Source organism: Bison bison, unplaced genomic scaffold, assembly GCF_000754665.1.
Source record: "Bison bison bison isolate TAMUID 2011002044 unplaced genomic scaffold, Bison_UMD1.0 scf7180017864460, whole genome shotgun sequence".
Lineage (NCBI taxonomy): Eukaryota > Metazoa > Chordata > Mammalia > Artiodactyla > Bovidae > Bison > Bison bison.
Genome location: NW_011495022.1, coordinates 6,348,274 through 6,365,287, shown reverse-complemented (window position 1 = coordinate 6,365,287; position 17,014 = coordinate 6,348,274). Strand labels below are relative to the sequence as shown.

General features: G+C 36.3%; 2 protein-coding genes across 4 annotated transcripts in view; one reads left to right on the top strand and one right to left on the bottom strand.

Annotated features, from left to right (window-relative positions):
- The window catches only part of SCRN3 (secernin 3), a 32,321-nt gene extending 26,455 nt beyond the window's left edge, over nucleotides 1–5,866 (top strand). Inside the window, exon 8 of the mRNA XM_010859811.1 lies at nucleotides 5,296–5,866. Coding sequence (XP_010858113.1) covers nucleotides 5,296–5,466 — 171 coding nt within the window. The 3' untranslated portion in view covers nucleotides 5,467–5,866. The remainder of the gene's footprint in view (nucleotides 1–5,295) is intronic.
- Nucleotides 5,867–9,339: 3,473 nt separating this feature from the next.
- The window catches only part of GPR155 (G protein-coupled receptor 155), a 41,797-nt gene continuing 34,122 nt past the window's right edge, over nucleotides 9,340–17,014 (bottom strand). For 2 of the 3 annotated variants that reach the window (XM_010859808.1, XM_010859807.1), the window contains 2 exons: nucleotides 16,003–16,140; nucleotides 9,340–12,898 (listed from right to left, as the gene is read on the bottom strand). In XM_010859808.1, the coding sequence (XP_010858110.1) occupies nucleotides 12,607–12,898; nucleotides 16,003–16,140 (430 nt within the window). In that variant the 3' untranslated portion in view covers nucleotides 9,340–12,606. Of the gene's footprint in view, nucleotides 12,899–14,320; nucleotides 15,504–16,002; nucleotides 16,141–17,014 lie in introns of those variants that run through there. The other variant, XM_010859809.1, reaches the window with a different exon arrangement.

The window sequence follows — 17,014 nt, the reverse complement described above, 5'->3', positions numbered from 1 at the left end:
GGCATTTTGATAGCATTATTTTTTAGGATTTTAAATAGCTCTGCTGGAATTCCATCACCTCCACTAGCTTTATTGACAGCAGTGCTTCCTAAGGCCCACTTAACTTCACACTCCAGAATGTCTGGCTCTGGGTGAGTGACCACACCATCGTGGTTATCCGGGTCATTAAGATCTTTTTTTGTACAGTTCCTCTGTGTATTCCTTCCATCTCTTCTTGGTCTCTTCTGCTTCTATTAGGTCTTTACTGTTTCTGTCCTTTATTGTGCCCATCTTTGGATGAAATGTTCCTTTGATATTCCAGTTTTCTTGAAGAGCTAGCTAGTCTTTCCCCTTCTGTCGTTTTCCTCTGTTTCTTTGCACTGTTCATTCAAGAAGGCCTTCTTGTCTCTCCTTGCTCTTCTCTGGAATTCTGCATTCAGTTGGCTGTATCTTTCCCTTTCTCCCTTTCCTTTCACTTCTCTTCTTTCCTCGGCTATTTGTAAAACCTCCTCAGACAACCATTTTGCCTTCTTGCTTTTCTTTTTCTTTGGGATGGTTTTGTTTACTGTTTCCTGTACAATTTTATGGACTCTGTCCATAGTTCTTCAGGCACTTTATTTACTAGATTTAATCCCTTGAATCTATTTTTCATCTCCACTGTATATTCATAGGGGATTTAAGTCATACATGGCTGGCCTAGTGGTTTTCCCCACTTTCTTTAGTTTAAGCCTGAATTTTGCCAAGAGAAGCTGAAGATCTCAGCCACAATCAGCTCCAGGTCTTGTTTTTGCTGACTGTATACAGCTTCTCCATCTTCGGCTACAAAGAATGTAGTCAGTCTGATTTTGGTATTGACATTTGGTGATGTCCATGTGTAAAGTTGTTATCTTAGGTTGTTGAAAAAGGGTATTTGCTATGACCAGTCTATACTCTTGGCAGAATTCTGTTAGGCTTTGCCTTTGTTTTGTACACCAAGGCCAAACTTGTCGGTTACTCCAGGTATCTCTTGACTTCCCACGTTTGAATTCCAATCCCATATGATGAATAGGACATCTTTTTTTGGTGTTAGTTCTAGGAGGTCTTCTAGGTCTTTATAGAACTGATCAACTTCAGCTTCTTCAGCATCAGTGGCTGGGACATAGACTTGAATTATTTTGAATAGTTTGCCTTGGAAATGAACAGAGATCTTTCTGCTTTTTTCAAGGTTGCAGCTAAGTACTGCATTTCAGACTCTTGTTGATTATGAGGGCTACTCCATTTCTTCTATGGGATTCTTGCCCCAGCAGTAGATATAATGGTCATGTGAATTAAGTTCACTCATTTCTGTCCATTTTTGTTCACTGATTCATAATAAATCTGAAACTTGGAGAGTTTAAGTAGCTTGCTTAGTGTATCTCACACCAAAAATTATAAGACTACTGGAGGGGAGTTAACTTGGTCTCTCAAATAATGTTCTTGATCATGTACCCTCAGATTAATTTTAACTGAAAGTGACTTGACACTCCATAGACTTAAAATAATTATAATGAGTTGAGTTTTTTACAAAATGATAAATGCTTATATAATACTTTTAAACATAAGTATTATAAAAGATTAAATATATCACACAAAATCTCATCTCCAAAAATAAGTAGATATTTTGAGGGGCAGATAGATAGATGGGGAGACAATTCTATAATATCCATATGTCTTCAGCCTTCCTGCCCTCTTCCTTCTCTGCTCCAGAGATTAAAAAAATAGATTAGAAGGAAATGGAAGGGTTACCTAAAGGCTTCTCATAAAACTATCAACTGATTCCTTGCAATGAAGGAAAAAATTGATCATCTTATATCTTTTCTCACTTGCTTCTACTAGCTTCTGATTTTTATTGTCTATAATTACTTTTACTTTGTCAAGGTATATATATATATTTACATTCTTTCTACATTAAATGCATTAAATGCATTTTCCTCCTAGGTAATTATTTTTTTTTTCCTTTTTCTGTAGTATGTTTATATAGTGGTCATGCTTTTCTGTCTGCTCTCCCCTCCCCCCAACTTATGCTTAAAGCAGAGAGCTTTGTCCAGATCCTCTATTTGTTATATGTTCTTGACACTACCCTGGAGGAGGACATGGCAACCCACTCCAGTATTCTTGCCTGGAGAATCTCTTGGACAGAGAAGCCTGGCAGGCTACCATCCATAGGGTTACAAAGAGTCGTACATGATTGAAGCGACTTAGCATGCACTCACACTTGACACTACTTCTGCTTTTTCTGAGACCAATTTGTTTGACCTCTGACCTACAGTGTAAACACTTTCTTTGTAGCCAAGTGGTATGGAGTGAGAGGCAAGTGTTTTGTTCCAGGAGCCTATTAAGTGCACTGAGTCAGGCCCAGTTCCCTGGGTCAGAAGTGTCATTCCCTCCATGGGCTTGGCTCATCCTGACTGAGCACAGCGCTGTGAAAAATGATGAACCCTCTGGTTCTTCTTGCCTTTGCTCAAGTTTCTCAGTGATATGTTTCATGAACGTCTGTTCTGGAGGGATTATCCTTCACTCCTCCCTGAGCAGCCTCTGCACTGCTCTAATTTCTCAAGATAGTTCTCAAGAGTTGTCAGCGCCCTTTTCCCCTTAAATACTGCTTGTGGGAGTGAGGTTTTTTTTCTTTTTCTGTTTTGGGAGTGAGTTTTGTAGAATTACTACTAAATGCCCATTAAACTAAGTAAAATTGCTTTTTGACATTTCTGCAAGTAACATTGAAATAAAATTTTTAAAAAGTTACTATTTTAGAGTTTACTTCAGTTCAGTTCAGTTCAGTTCAGTCGCTCAGTCGTGTCCAACTCTTTGCAACCCCATGAATCGCAGCACGCCAGGCCTCCTTGTCTGTCCATCACCAACTCCCGGAGTTCACCCAAACTCATGTGCATCAAGTCAGTGATGCAACTCATCATCTGTCGTTCCCTTCTCCTCCTGCCCCCAATCCCTCCCAGCATCAGGGTCTTTTCCAATGAGTCAACTCTTCGCATGAGGTGGCCAAAGTATTGGAGTTTCAGCCTCAGCATAAGTCCTTCCAGTGAACACCCAGGACTGATCTCCTTTAGAATGGACTGGTTGGATCTCCTTGCAGTCCAAGGGACTCGCAAGAGTCTTCTCCAGCACCACAGTTCAAAAGCATCAATTCTTCGGCACTCAGCTTTCTTCACAGTCCAACTCTCACATCCATACATGACCACAGGAAAAACCATAGCCTTGACTAGACAGACCTTTGTTGGCAAATTAATATCTCTGTTTTTGAATATGCTATCTAGGTTGGTCATAACTTTCCTTCCAAGGAGTAAGCGTCTTTTAATTTCATGGCTGAAATCACCATCTGCAGTGATTTTGGAGCCCAAAAAATAAAGTCTGACACTGTTTCCACTGTTTCCCCATCTATTTCCCATGAAGTGATGGGACTAGATGCCATGATCTTAGTTTTATGAATGTTGAGCTTTAAGCCAACGTTTTCACTCTCTTTCACTTTCATCAAGAGACTTTTTAGTTCCTCTTCACTTTCTGCCATAAGGGTGGTGTCATCTGCATGTCTGAGGTTATTGATATTTCTCCCTGCAATCTTGATTCCAGCTTGTGCTTCTTCCAGCCCAGCATTTCTCATGATGTACTTTGCATATAAGTTAAATAAGCAGGGTGACAATATACAGCCTTGAAGTATTCCTTTTCCTATTTGGAACCAGTCTGTTGTTCCATGTCCAGTTCTAACTGTTGCTTCCGGACCTGCTTATAGGTTTCTCAAGAGGCAGGTCAGGTGGTCTGGTATTCCCATCTCTTTCAGAATTTCCCACAGTTTATTATGATCCACACAGTCAAAGGCTTTGGCATAGTCAATAAAGCAGAAATAGATGTTTTTCTGGAACTCTCTTGCTTTTTTGATGATCCAGTGGATGCTGGTAATTTGACCTCTGATTCCTCTGCCTTTTCTAAAACCAGCTGGTATTAAATATTGATTGACAACAAAGTAGTGGAAATACAGTAGAATTTGAGGGAAGAATTGTCAAAGAGTTTGGTTTTAGTCCTGGCTGTGTAAATAACTACTTTTGTGTTTTAGGGAGAGTCAGTTCTACTGGTAGTTTGTTACCATTTCTTGATTACTAATGAAGTTGAAAATCTCATATGTTTATTGGCCTTTGGTATTTCTTCTTAAATGATTTGCCTGTTATATTCCTTAGCCCGTTTTTCAAGTGATTCTTGATTGTTTAGCCCTTTGCCCCAAAGAGGCAAAAAATATGTGAATAACTTTGTTAGGTAGCAAATTTTTAATCTCATTTTATTTAACTTTTTTGTCAGACAAAAGTTTAAAATTTAGTAAAGTATATTTGTTACTGTAAGGCATTTTGATTTCATGCTTCAGAAGGCCTGCCTCACCTCAAAATAAATATAACCTCTGCATTTTCTTCTAGTATGTATGTGTATATTTGGAAAAAATAGTTCTTTATATGGAATTTATTTTTGCAGGTGTTATGAAGTAGGGCTCTAACTTTTTCAAAGAGGTGACCAAATTATTCTAATACCATTTATAAACAAAATACATTTTTTGTTCAGATATGGAATGCAGAGTTTCTTGAGGGGAAAAAATTGCATACAATTTCATATTGAAGTACAGCTCAAAGTTAAGAATCATGATGGAGTTCTGCTCTATAATGGTTCAAATTTTCAAAATTATACTCACTTTTTATAATTCTCTACCAGTACCTACCCTCTAACTGATGGTAATTCATTAATAACTTGAAATTGCTCCTTTCAATAAGAATCATGACTTTTTTAACCCCCTGTTGAAACAAGGAATCATAGAGAAAATCTCTTTTCTTTTAGTTGTTCTTTCCCTTGAATGTTACTATTCTATTCCCCTGTTTAATCTGATAATGCTGGTCTTAAAAATAGAAGATCCAAATTCACAAAAATAGCTCAGCCAGTTTTCATCAGTCTTCCCTATTCACAATTAATATAAAAATTTCAATTGACCTGTTATTTGTCTTTTATGTTTCTTGCTTATGGACTAATACTACATATTTGTTATTGTCTTTTATACTAAGAATAACTAATAGTTTGTGGTTAATAGATTACCTCAAACTAGAACAATGATTTTTCCCAAAGAATTTCATTCCTTCTTTGTCTAAAGAATAGAAGGGGAACTGAACCAGAAATTGAAACCAGAATGAACAAACCTTGTCTGTAGAGGTGATTTGGAATTTGGTTAGATTCGTGTGTGTGTGTGTGTGTGTGTGCATTCACATGCACATATGTGTCTGTGTATTTACTAATTTTTATTTTTCAATTGTTTAGGAAAAAGCCAAAACAATGTTGGACAACATGAGAAAACTGGAGAAAGAACTGTTCAAAGAGATGGAATCAATCCTTCAAAACAAGCATCTTCAAGTGGATAAAATTGTTAATCTTTTTCATCAGTGTACAGAAGATGAAATTAGAATTTATAAGTCAAATGTTAGTTCTTAGTGATCACATAAATGGTCAGCAATCATCCTCAAAGTTAGAATCCATTACTTTGGTAAATAATATAAACTTAATTTGAGCAGATCTGACTATTCTTTAATAGAATTCAAGTGATAGCATGGCTATTAAAACTACATATAGCTTTGATGAAATACTGAGAAAGGAAATAAGATTGGAATTGGACATATAGATCATGGATAGTCAGGTGTTGCTTCAGGTATTGATGTATACATTTTGTTAGCCATGATATCTTAAAAAAATCACAATAATGAAATGTCCAATTCTGCATAAAGCATGAAACATTAAAATAATGTATGCATTTATTAGTTACAGTAAGAAGGCAAATTTTTCTTTTTAGTGGAAAATATTATCTCAACTAATAAATTTTTTGTGCTTTAGGCAAGTATTAGCCAGCTCTAGCAAAATTTTCTAGATTTACACATTGTTTTATTAGTGTTTTAATTATGCAAATTTTTTATTAAACTCAAACATGCTCTTTGTCAAGACTTAGCTGACCAGTGAGCTTTTTAGCTCTAATTATCTAGCATTCTCTCACCCATGCTCCTTACTTAGAGCTTTTCTGGGAGATCAGGACATGAAATAAGCCAAGACCCTAGGAGATACTGTTTTGGTGTCTCAAATCTCGCATCTTTTACTTCTGTTCATTCAAGGAAAACAGGAACAGGAATGGGATCAGTTCAGTTCAATTCAGTTGCTCAGTCGTGTCTGACTCTTTGCAACCTCATGAACCACAGCACACCAGGCCTCCCTGTCTATCACCAGCTCCCGGAGTTTACCCAAACTCATGTCCATTGAGTCAGTGATGCCATCTAACAATCTCATCCTCTGTCGTCCCCTTCTCCTCCTGCCTTCAATCTTTCCCAACATCAGGGTCTTTGCAAATGAGTCAGCTCTTTGCATCAGGTGGCCAAAATAGTGGAGTTTCAGCTTTAACATCAGTTCTTCCAATGAACACCCAGGACCAATTTCCCTTAGGATGGACTGGTTGGATCTCCTTGCAGTCCAAGGGACTCTCAAGAGTCTTCTCTAACACCACAGTTCAAAAGCATCAATTCTTCTAATTCAGCCCTCCTTCTAGTCCAACTCTCACATCCATACATGACCACTGGAAAAACCATAGCCTTGACTAGACGGACCTTTGTTGACAAAGTAATGTCTCTGCTTTTGAATATGCTGTCTAGGTTGGTCATAACTTTCCTTCCAAAGAGTGGGATAGTGGTGATGAAATAGAAATATTAACATATTATAAACATTAAAATGCTATAATGTATAATGTGTTATGAGCATTATATATGAGTAATAGTATCTGTCCCCAAATTATAAAACTTTGTTAAAGTTACACAGAGATTACCAAGAAAGACTCAAAGTTGCAAATATAAACAAAAGAAAAATCCAACTCAAAATGACATGGTATTTATTGGTTTCTAGAAATTTCTATTTTAGGTATTTGATTATACTGTCATATTTATTGATCACTAGCTCAGATGTAAAGAATCTGCCTGCAGTGTGGGAGACCTGGGTTCAATCCCTGGGTTGGGAGGATGCCCTGGAGAAGGGAGTGAATGGCTACCCACTCCAGTATTCTTGCCTTGAGTATTCCATGAACAGATAAGCCTGGGGGTCTACAGTCCATAGGGTTGCAAAGAGTCGGATATGAATGAAGCAACTTAGCATGCACACACATCATTGCAATTAGGATTGTTAGTAAAATACTGTGTTACTATTATTGCTAAAGAGTGCTCAGAAATTTTTTAAAATTTTCTCTTAAAAATCATCTGAGAGCTTTTGTCTAACGTAGGACTTCCATTACAAAAGAAAACTTTATCAAGTACTCAGTTAATTCTGGTTTGTCTTACATATAATTCAGGGATAGGTTCTTAAGTCATGAAGCACGTTAGCCAACCTCATGTGCCCCCTCTCTCTTTTTTAATATGTGAGGAAACGAAGGGTAAGCAGTTCAGTGGTTTATTGCGGCACAGAAATGTGAGTCTTATTTCTCTCTCTAGGGCCTGCATGTTTTCACTTTCTCCTTTGATACCATGCTAGACCAAACTAGCACCAGGCTCTTACCTGGACCACTGCAGTTAAGTTCTTCTACACCCATTTGTGCTCTTTATCTTCAGCCACGTGGGTCACTGCAGCCAAAATGACCTATTAAAATTTTAAATCTGGTCATGAATTTCCCTCTGAATTAAAAAAAAATAGATTATTTTTAGAGCAGTTTTAGGTTTAAAGCAAAAGTAAGCAGAAGGTATAGAGTTGTCATGTACCCCTGTTCCTCTACCCTCCCTCTACCATCAACATGTCACACCAGAGTGCTACGTTTGTTATGCTTGATGAACCTACATTGACACATCATTATCACCCCAAATCCAGAGTTTACATTAGGGTTCACTCATTGTACATCCTATGGGTTTGGACACATGTATAGTGACATGTATCTACAATTACAGTATCATACAGAACAGTTTCATCGCTCTGTCCTGTGCGTTCCACCTATTCATCCGTCCCTTCCCCTAACCCCTGACAGCCACTCGTTTTTCATTGTCTTTACAGTTTTGGCTTTTCCAGAGTATTATATAAGTGAAATTCTACAGTATATAGCCTTTGCAGATTGTCCCTATATCTTGGTAACATAAGTTTCCTCTATGTCTTTTCATGGCTTGATAGCTCATTTCTTTTTAGTGAGGAATAATATTCCATTGTCTGGTTATCCTGGTTGCTGACATCCACTACTGAAGGGCATCTTGGTTGCCTCTATGTTTTGGCAATTATAAATAGAGCTGCTGTAAACATCTGTGTGCAGGTTTTTGTGTAGACATGTTTTCAACTCATTTGAGTATGTACTCAGGAACATGAGTGTTGGATATCATGCTAAGAGTATGTTTAATTTTATAAGAAACTGCCAAACTGTCTTCTAAAGTGACTACTATCACTTTGCTTTCCTACCGGCAATGAATAAGAGTTCCTATTGTTCCACATCCTTGCCAACATTTGATGTTGTCAGTGTTCTGGATTTGGGCCATACTAATAGGTATGTCAGTTCACTTCAGTTGCTCAGTCGTGTCCGACTCTTTGCGACCCCATGAATCACAGCACGCCCATCACCAACTCCCGGAGTTCGCTCAAACTCACGTCCATCGAGTCGGTGATGCCATCCAGCCATCTCATCCTCTGTCGTCCCCTTCTCTTCCTGCCCCCAATCCCTCCCAGATCAGGGTCTTTTCCAATGAGTCAACTCTTCGCATGAGGTGGCCAAAGTACTAGAGTTTCAGCTTTAGCATCATTCTTTCCAAAGAAATCCCAGGGCTGATCTCCTTCAGAATGGACTGGTTGGATCTCTTTGCAGTCCAAGGGACTCTCAAGAGTGTTCTCCAACACCACAGTTCAAAAGCATCAATTCTTTGGCGCTCAGCCTTCTTCACAGTCCAACTCTCACATCCATACATGACCACAGGAAAAACCATAGCCTTGACTAGACGGACCTTTGTTGGCAAAGTAATGTCTTTGCTTTTGAATATGCTATCTAGGTTGGTCATAACTTTCCTTCCAAGGAGTAAGTGTCTTTTAATTTCATGGCTGCAGTCACCATCTGCATAGTAGTATCTCATTGTTTTAATTTGTATTTCCCTAATGACATATGATGCAAAGCACCTTTTAATATGCTTATTTGCCATCTCTGTATCTTTGGTGAGATATCTGTTCAGATCTTCTGCTCATTTTTAGAAATCAAGTTGTTAATTTTCTTACTGAATCTAAAACTCTTTTAAAACAGTCACTGAGACAAGTCCCAATCCTTACCAACTATCAACAAGATTCTGCTCCCGTCTATCTTATTTATGCGTTTGTCATGGGTTTTTTTTTTAAGTTTCTATTCTGCTCTTTCAGTTCCTTGAATGTGCCCAGTCCCTTCATCATGACTACACCCTCTGCCTGCATCATTCATTTCATGTGCTCTTTAATAGAGAGTTCTGCTGAAGCATGATTTCCTTAGGAAGTTTCCCCACACAAGGTTGGGTCTCTTGATACACACTTTCAGAGCCACATGAGAGCCTGATCACAAGTGTAATTAAATGTTTAACACCTCTCTCTCTCTCACAATTTTCCCCCACTGTTGTGTACTTAGTATTCAACATTATGTCTGGCACAAGGTAGATGCTCAATAAACATCTGTTAAATTAACATTTGAGGACTGATGGAAAAAATTTACACAGTCCTCTTTTCTGCTTGTAAAGTTGAGAATGTTAGCTAGACAATCCAGCTGTATAACTTGGAAGATAAGATAGCCTTTTATTAAGGTTGAGGTCAATCTGTTCCCTTTTTTCATAATCAAACGGGAATAATAACTCCCCAAATAAAGACAAGAATTATTAATGTTTATAAAATAGCCAATTAATTTATAAAACATTTTGGGAGACTTTATAAATCTGAAATGGTATTTGGGCTTTGGTCCTTGAGTGGGTAATTAATGCCTTGTGGTATATTTTAGAAAATTTAAGGTTTTCTTAAATTTCATGGGTTTCTTAAGAGTAAAAAATATAGTAGCTCAAATTAAGTGCTTTTTTGGTCAGTCCTTATGTGGTTTATTATTTACCATTACATAATAAACCAAGGGAATAATCTAATGAGTATTTTAGAGAAAGCGAGTTCGATCTTTGATGAAAACATCAATTTATATATTAATTTTTAATGAAAATATTTACCATAGAAATAATTATGCCACCTAGAATTTTGGAAATCTAGTTCCTATTTGTAATTTTGCTCTAAAACAGGTTTTGCGGAGTGAATGTTTTCTCTTTTAGGCTTTTATCATAATAATTGGAGAAATTTATTATCCTGTCTTTTCCTGAAAAACAGTGATATTTCTGATCTTGTTTCCAACCATAACTCAATCACCTGACCATCTAGTTTAGTGATCTAATTTAATATTATACATGATATGAGGTATGATGGGGCAAAACTAAGCTGTATTCTGCTGCATAGCAAATGTGACATAATACTTTTACATTATTTTTGTGTTTTTAGTAGTTTACTGATCATTAATTATTATTCTTACATGACAAGCGCATTTAACCTTATTCTAAAAAATACTGAAATTTAAACACAAGTTAGGCATGGAATTACACATTGATAACAGAAAAGAACAACTGATCATGCTGAAGATTAGTATAAAAGTGGCAGCTTTTAATCAAAATTGTATTGGATAAGTTTTCCAGCTGTGACCCTACATATTAAAAATTATGAAAAAAATAAATATGTGAGGACTTTAATGTCATACTGACTCATGAATAAAAGGTGCTTATTGAGTGCATCCTTGGGCAAGGTCCTGTGCACAGGTCCCATTGGGTCATGAAGGATAGTCAGCCTCAAGAGATCCGCTTAAGGAAACATTGAGAATCTATAGAAAAGACCTCTCTGATGGCTTCTGCATTATTTGGATTACTCAAAGAAAAGACACTGGCAAAGCAAGTTAAAATAGGTATTTTATTGAGAAACTTGCTGTCAGTGAGCAAGTAAAAGTTACAAATATTTTTATTTAATAAAACTAGCATATCCTTAATTCTAAAAACATCTCTTAAAAACTTCCATTATCTGAAACTGCAGATCTTTCTGAGTCAGGGTTTTCTTTTAGTGCTTCCATGGAAAAAGATGCTTCCAATTCCCTTCATGCAAATAACATGTGTAATATGACTTGTTCACAAGCAAAACAAATTCCCCACTTGAGTTTGTGTTGCTTGCATGCATATGAATTAGTATCTTTATTGCTATCACTCTAAGTCTCCTGGTACAGCAGTGAGGCTTTATGCTTACTCCTGAGCATTCTGAGAGTTATTATGTAGTCATTAAAAAAAAAAGTTACGTAGCAAGACAGTTCTGCTGAAAACCCCATTCCCTTATTAAACTTAAAATTGGTATAGATTAATACTACACATTAATGTGTAATTTACTCGTTAAATACCCTAGGCTTCCATGCAGGGTTTTGTTTTTTTTTTTTGGTTACATTTTGTTGCATTAAAAAGGCAGTGATTTAACCCTATAAATTATTTTCTAAATGGCCTTTACATATGACACTAAAAAGTATGAGACAAATAAATATTTGAAACAGTTTTCAATAAGTTAAACCAGTACTGACACCTAGCAGTTAAGTAGAGGTTCAAAGGTCATGCGAATAGATGTCTCTTTAATTGACCGAAGGTAAAGCTTATCTGAGGGCAACATTTAATAATTTTCAAATGTATAAATTTTTATACATGGATATTTAAAACTAAATTGTATATGTAACAGTAGGATGTTAGGTAAAGAATTTAAAAATCTCGACTTGAATTACATAGTTTCTCTTCTTTTTAACTGCAGGGAAAAGGTATAGGGTTATCCTTCTGCTCTGAGATGCTTTGTGCAAACACCAGAAATGATATTTCACATGGCAATAATTTTGTTGGCAAATTTAAATGCATCTGCTCAAATTATTATTTTTAGTACAAAAGTTAAAGATTAGACTACACTTCTGTTGATGGATTTTAGAGATAATAATATTTATGGAGGTTTTTATTCCCCTCCTAATGGCACAGATTACTATTTTGGATAGCAAAGCAAGAGAAGATGAACCTTAAAAAAAAAGTGCTTCTAGTTTTTAATGAGTACTATTTGCCGAGGAAAGGGGAAAAATAGAATAAGAAGGCCTCTCATTACAATCATTAAACTTCTTTTAGGAAATGCTATCAATAAGTGCAAAATGGTCATAATTTAAGGACCATATCCCCCCAGCAGCACACCTGCCAAATTTGGCAATTTAAAAGAATAGTAAATTGGATGTTGATTTTGAAATTATAGCACACAGTTGAAGAAGCAATGTTTTAAAATGTTGACATAATTATAGTAATTACTATATTCATTATCAGAACTTTAAATTTTGATTTGGTTCTCTTTTTTCTAAGTCAGTTTTCTGTGTGTTACACATACACGTAAAATCACAGAATATTAGCATGGAGTGGGAACATGTCAATTTTTACAGAGAGGCAACTGAGGCTCAGAAACGTGGTGATTTGCCAAAGGTCCCACAGCTAATAAGTAACAGATCTGAGGCTAAAGTATGACTCCATGTGGGCTTGTCTCCTTCATAACTTAGGTCTTAGGGGATGGGGATGAATGCTCAATTTCTTTGTATCTTTCCTGCTGGGGAATGTCCGCATTAAGAGTGGGAGGACTCTGTTTAGGACTCTTCTGAAGAAATCTATAAAACAAGTACTCATCCCGAAATTCATATTCATTGGTGATATGCTGGATGACTCCCCCTTGCACCAGTCTATCTCCGTATATCACAGCTTCCCCACGGTCAGAGGCGAGGCCAACTTCAATGAGCCAGTTCACCAAGTCACAGCCACAGAAGGTCCCGGCAGAAGTCTTTGCACCACACCTGTATGTCAAAGGAATGATTCACCCATGTGTTCTGTAAATCTGGTATCAGAACTGCATGATGGAAGACAAGCCAGGAAAAACAGGAGACAGGGAAAGACAGCATGATAGTTAAGAGGTGACAGGGATGAAACTATTCTGAATATAAAGGGTTTGTTAAATCGCCTAACCCTAGAAAGATCTACCAGAGGAAAACAAAATATGCCATGCTTGTGAAAACAGAAACACTTAATGACTTAGATAATGTAACTACATCAACAGAGAAATACTCTTTTTATAGTAGATGGTCTTTTATGATCAGATGAGTTCTGTAGATACCTATTACATATTTTATAAGTTATACTCTTAGTTAAAATACATAATTGTTTCAGGAACATTAAATAATATTTTTGAAAGTTCTCCCATGGATGGAGGAGCCTGGAAGGCTACAGTCCATAGGGTCGCTAAGAGTCAGACACGACTGAGCGACTTCACTTTCACTTTTCACTTTCATGCATTGGAGAAGGAAATGGCAACCCACTCCAGTGTTCTTGCCTGGAGAATCCCAGGGACGGGGGAGCCTGGTGGGCTGTCGTCTATGGGGTCACACAGACCCCATAGAGTCAGACACGACTGAAGTGACTTAGCAGCAGCAGCAGCAGCAAAAAGTGACAATTTTTATTAAGTTACTCAAATCAAACCTTAATATTTTCTGCTTATCACAGTGCCCACAAATAGCCTTCATGTCCTGAGCAAAATAATCTTATTGATATGATAGGAATTTGTTGCCTTATGAAGCAGGGAAAGGATAAGTGAGATCTGTCTTGCTATAAATATAAGATTTTTTTTCATAGTTGTTGACTCTATTCCCCACACTGTACATTTCATCCCTGTGATTCATTTATTTTGCAACTGGGAGTTTGTACTTCTTAATCTCCCTCACCTACTTTCTTCCCTTCATCCTTCTCCCCTCTGGCAACCACTTGTTTGTTGTCTGTATCTATGACTCTGTTGTTTTGTAATGCTTTCTCATTTGTTTTGTTTTTTTAGTTTCCACATATAAGTGAAATCAAACAGTATTTATCTTTCTCTATCTGACTTATGTCACTTTGCATAATGCCCTCCATGTTGTCACAATGGCAAGATTTCATTCTTCTTTTGTGGCTGGGTTATATTCTATTGTGTATATATATGTATACACTATATATATTCACACACACACACAATATCTTCTTTATCAATTCTACTGAGGGACACAGGTTTGTTTGTTGTTTTTTTTTAATATCTTGGCTATTGTAAATAATACAGCAGTGGACAAAGGAGTGCACATTCCTTTTCTAATTAGTGTTTTTAATTTTTGGAGGGTAAATACACAGAAGTGGAATTGCTGGATCATATGGCAGTTCTATTTTTAATTTTTGGAGGAATTTCCATAAGATTTCTCAGATTATTTTTAATTTTTAAATTATAAACCTACTTCTTAATTATTTAAATTTTGTCTTCCTAATGCAAATACATGAATCTGTCCACAAGCATTAGTCAAGCTGTAAAACCTAAAGTGCTTGACAATAGGAAAACAGTGGCTGAAAAATCAAGATGAAATGAGAAACAGGTGACAAAAACTTTTAAAACATTTAATCATGAATATAAATTAGCATTTCATATAAAAATTAAAAAGTTAATACACATGAAACAATTTCTCAAGTACATAAATATTATTGTAACATCAGTATTTTGCTTAGTAATAGGGTATCTTAATTTATGCTTTGCAATGACAAACATCACTTTGAACAAAAGCCTGAATATTACATCCCAAGTCTGAGCCTTCTTCCTGCTTGTTGATTTTAAATGTATAGCCCTACACCTTCTAATCCGGACACCAGCTGCTTCATATTTGCTTCTGAGGACTGATCAGGCAGTACAACTGCAGTCTAGGAAGTTGTGCAGAGTGACAGAGGACTGGAGCCAGCCTGTGCCCGTTCACCATCTGGGACGGAGGCAGCCTGGCAGCCCTGCAAATGGCAAGAGCTATGCTTCCTAACAGTCAACAGTCAGAGTGGGCCTGGTGGAGCTAACACAGAGTTCCCTCTCTTAATTTGAAAAAGCAATTTTAAATTGTTGAAACTATCCATAGATTGTACTTTGAAATCATTGTGTTTGACCCTTTAGGGGTGGGAAACTCATTTTTCTTCATAGCTTACCATTCCCAGAAACTAGGCTAGGCCCATTACATAGATTTTGTTATCTAATGCAAACAACCCCCAAGAGCTAGATATTTTAAAGAGGAAGAGAATTAAGGTTTGGAGAACTGAACTTGCCCAATGTCACACAGCTAGTAATCTCCCACAAAGTGACAGATCCAGGGATTGAGTTTTAGTGTTGATCTCCACCCAGTGAATCCCCTTTCTACTAGCTGAATCAGGATACCTTCTGGTTCTAATGAAATATAGTGGCATAATATATGTAAATAAATTATCCTGAATGGTAATTTTCATAGATTTTCAACTTTTCAGTTACAGAAAAAAAAGTATTTGCTTCTTTATATCATGTTCTTTTCCTGTTTTTCGACAACCAAATATATTGGCACTAGAACATTTGCTTATTCTTTCCTGCTGTATACTCCATGCCTGAGGATTAGAAGAATAAATATGATGTCAAAGACTAAAGATTAGGACTTGAGGTCAAAAAATAAGCAGCAGAATTAATTAAAAGACAGAAATTTCACTTTACTTTCTTGATGATATCATTAGTAATATGAAGTAGCATATTACTAGCATATCCTTAGGAGATAGGGAATATAAAATCACTTCTAAATACAAAATTCAAAGTTTCTTGAGAGATATTAATGGCCAGCATGAACTGAATGTTAATATTCTGCTATATTTTGGTTCATTCTAAAGTTTCCATATTTTATATGGAAATCATAAATGGCATTTAAAAATGTAAAAATTAAAGTTATATGGCTTTTATAAATGCTGTTTCTTAAACTATAAACTGACCTATAGCTATTTTAACTTTTATGTGTATATGTGTTATTGAAAATAACAAAGTTAGTTACAAGCATGTTAGCCTATCACAAACCAAAATTAATCATCTAATATATAATTATCTAGAACCTGTACTTACCTTCTTTCCTTCACAATGTTTTGGATACAGAGGTCACGGTGATAATGGATAAATTGTTGACAGGTCATTTTTATTTCCTCAGGAACAGAAGAATCCTTATTTTCTGCTGTTTCTTTACTGTTCCATAGGAATTCAAGTCTGAAAACCAAAAATTTTAGGATGAAATTTTTTAGGAAAGAAAAGCCCTGAGAGAGCTCCTTCTTGCTTATCACTCCGTCAATATGGCTGTTCCAAAGCTATCATTCACCACAGCTGTCATTTACAACACCCAGACATCTTAGTCTCTGAAGCAGAAATATATTTAACCTGCATTTAGTTTCCTGTTCAGAGCAGGCTTGGGCAGAAGACTTGAACATTTTATAAACCCTCTAGACATGTTTGAACTATTTCAGGATCTACCAAAAAATGAAGTTCCTTATTCTACATTCTGTAGTTTTAAAATGCAAAAATAATATACAGCGATCAAGCAATTTAACTTAATTTAAATTTTAATTTACCAGAGAGACAAATAATGGGATATAGAGTAAAGAACAATTCTCTTTTGCCAACCCAGACAGCAGATCTGTTGACTCTCTTAAATGATCCACATCATGAAGCTAATGACTAAGCGCAGTGACTTTCCTATTACGCCTTCTTCTTTCTTCAAAGCATTGTGACCAACCCTAGCAGCTACATTTCAATAATGATGATGGAAAAAAGGAGAAGAACAGGAACCATTTACTGGGCACTTTTATATAGCCTATAAGATAAATTCCACTAGCACTTCTAGTTTCTATTAATTTTGACTTTGAAAACAAACAAGGAAGTACAAAATTTCTCCCCCATCCCCACTTCCTCCTACCACGAAGGTGAAGTGTTCCCACTTCATTATTTTTCACAAAGAAATTCCTGACCTGAATTCAAGAAACTCTTCACCAAGCCAGTTTTAAAAAATGAAATTTAAAAAGAAGAAAACTTGAGTTTTCTATAAATTGTAAGTGTGATAGAAAAATCCTGTTGTCAAAGGAGAAAG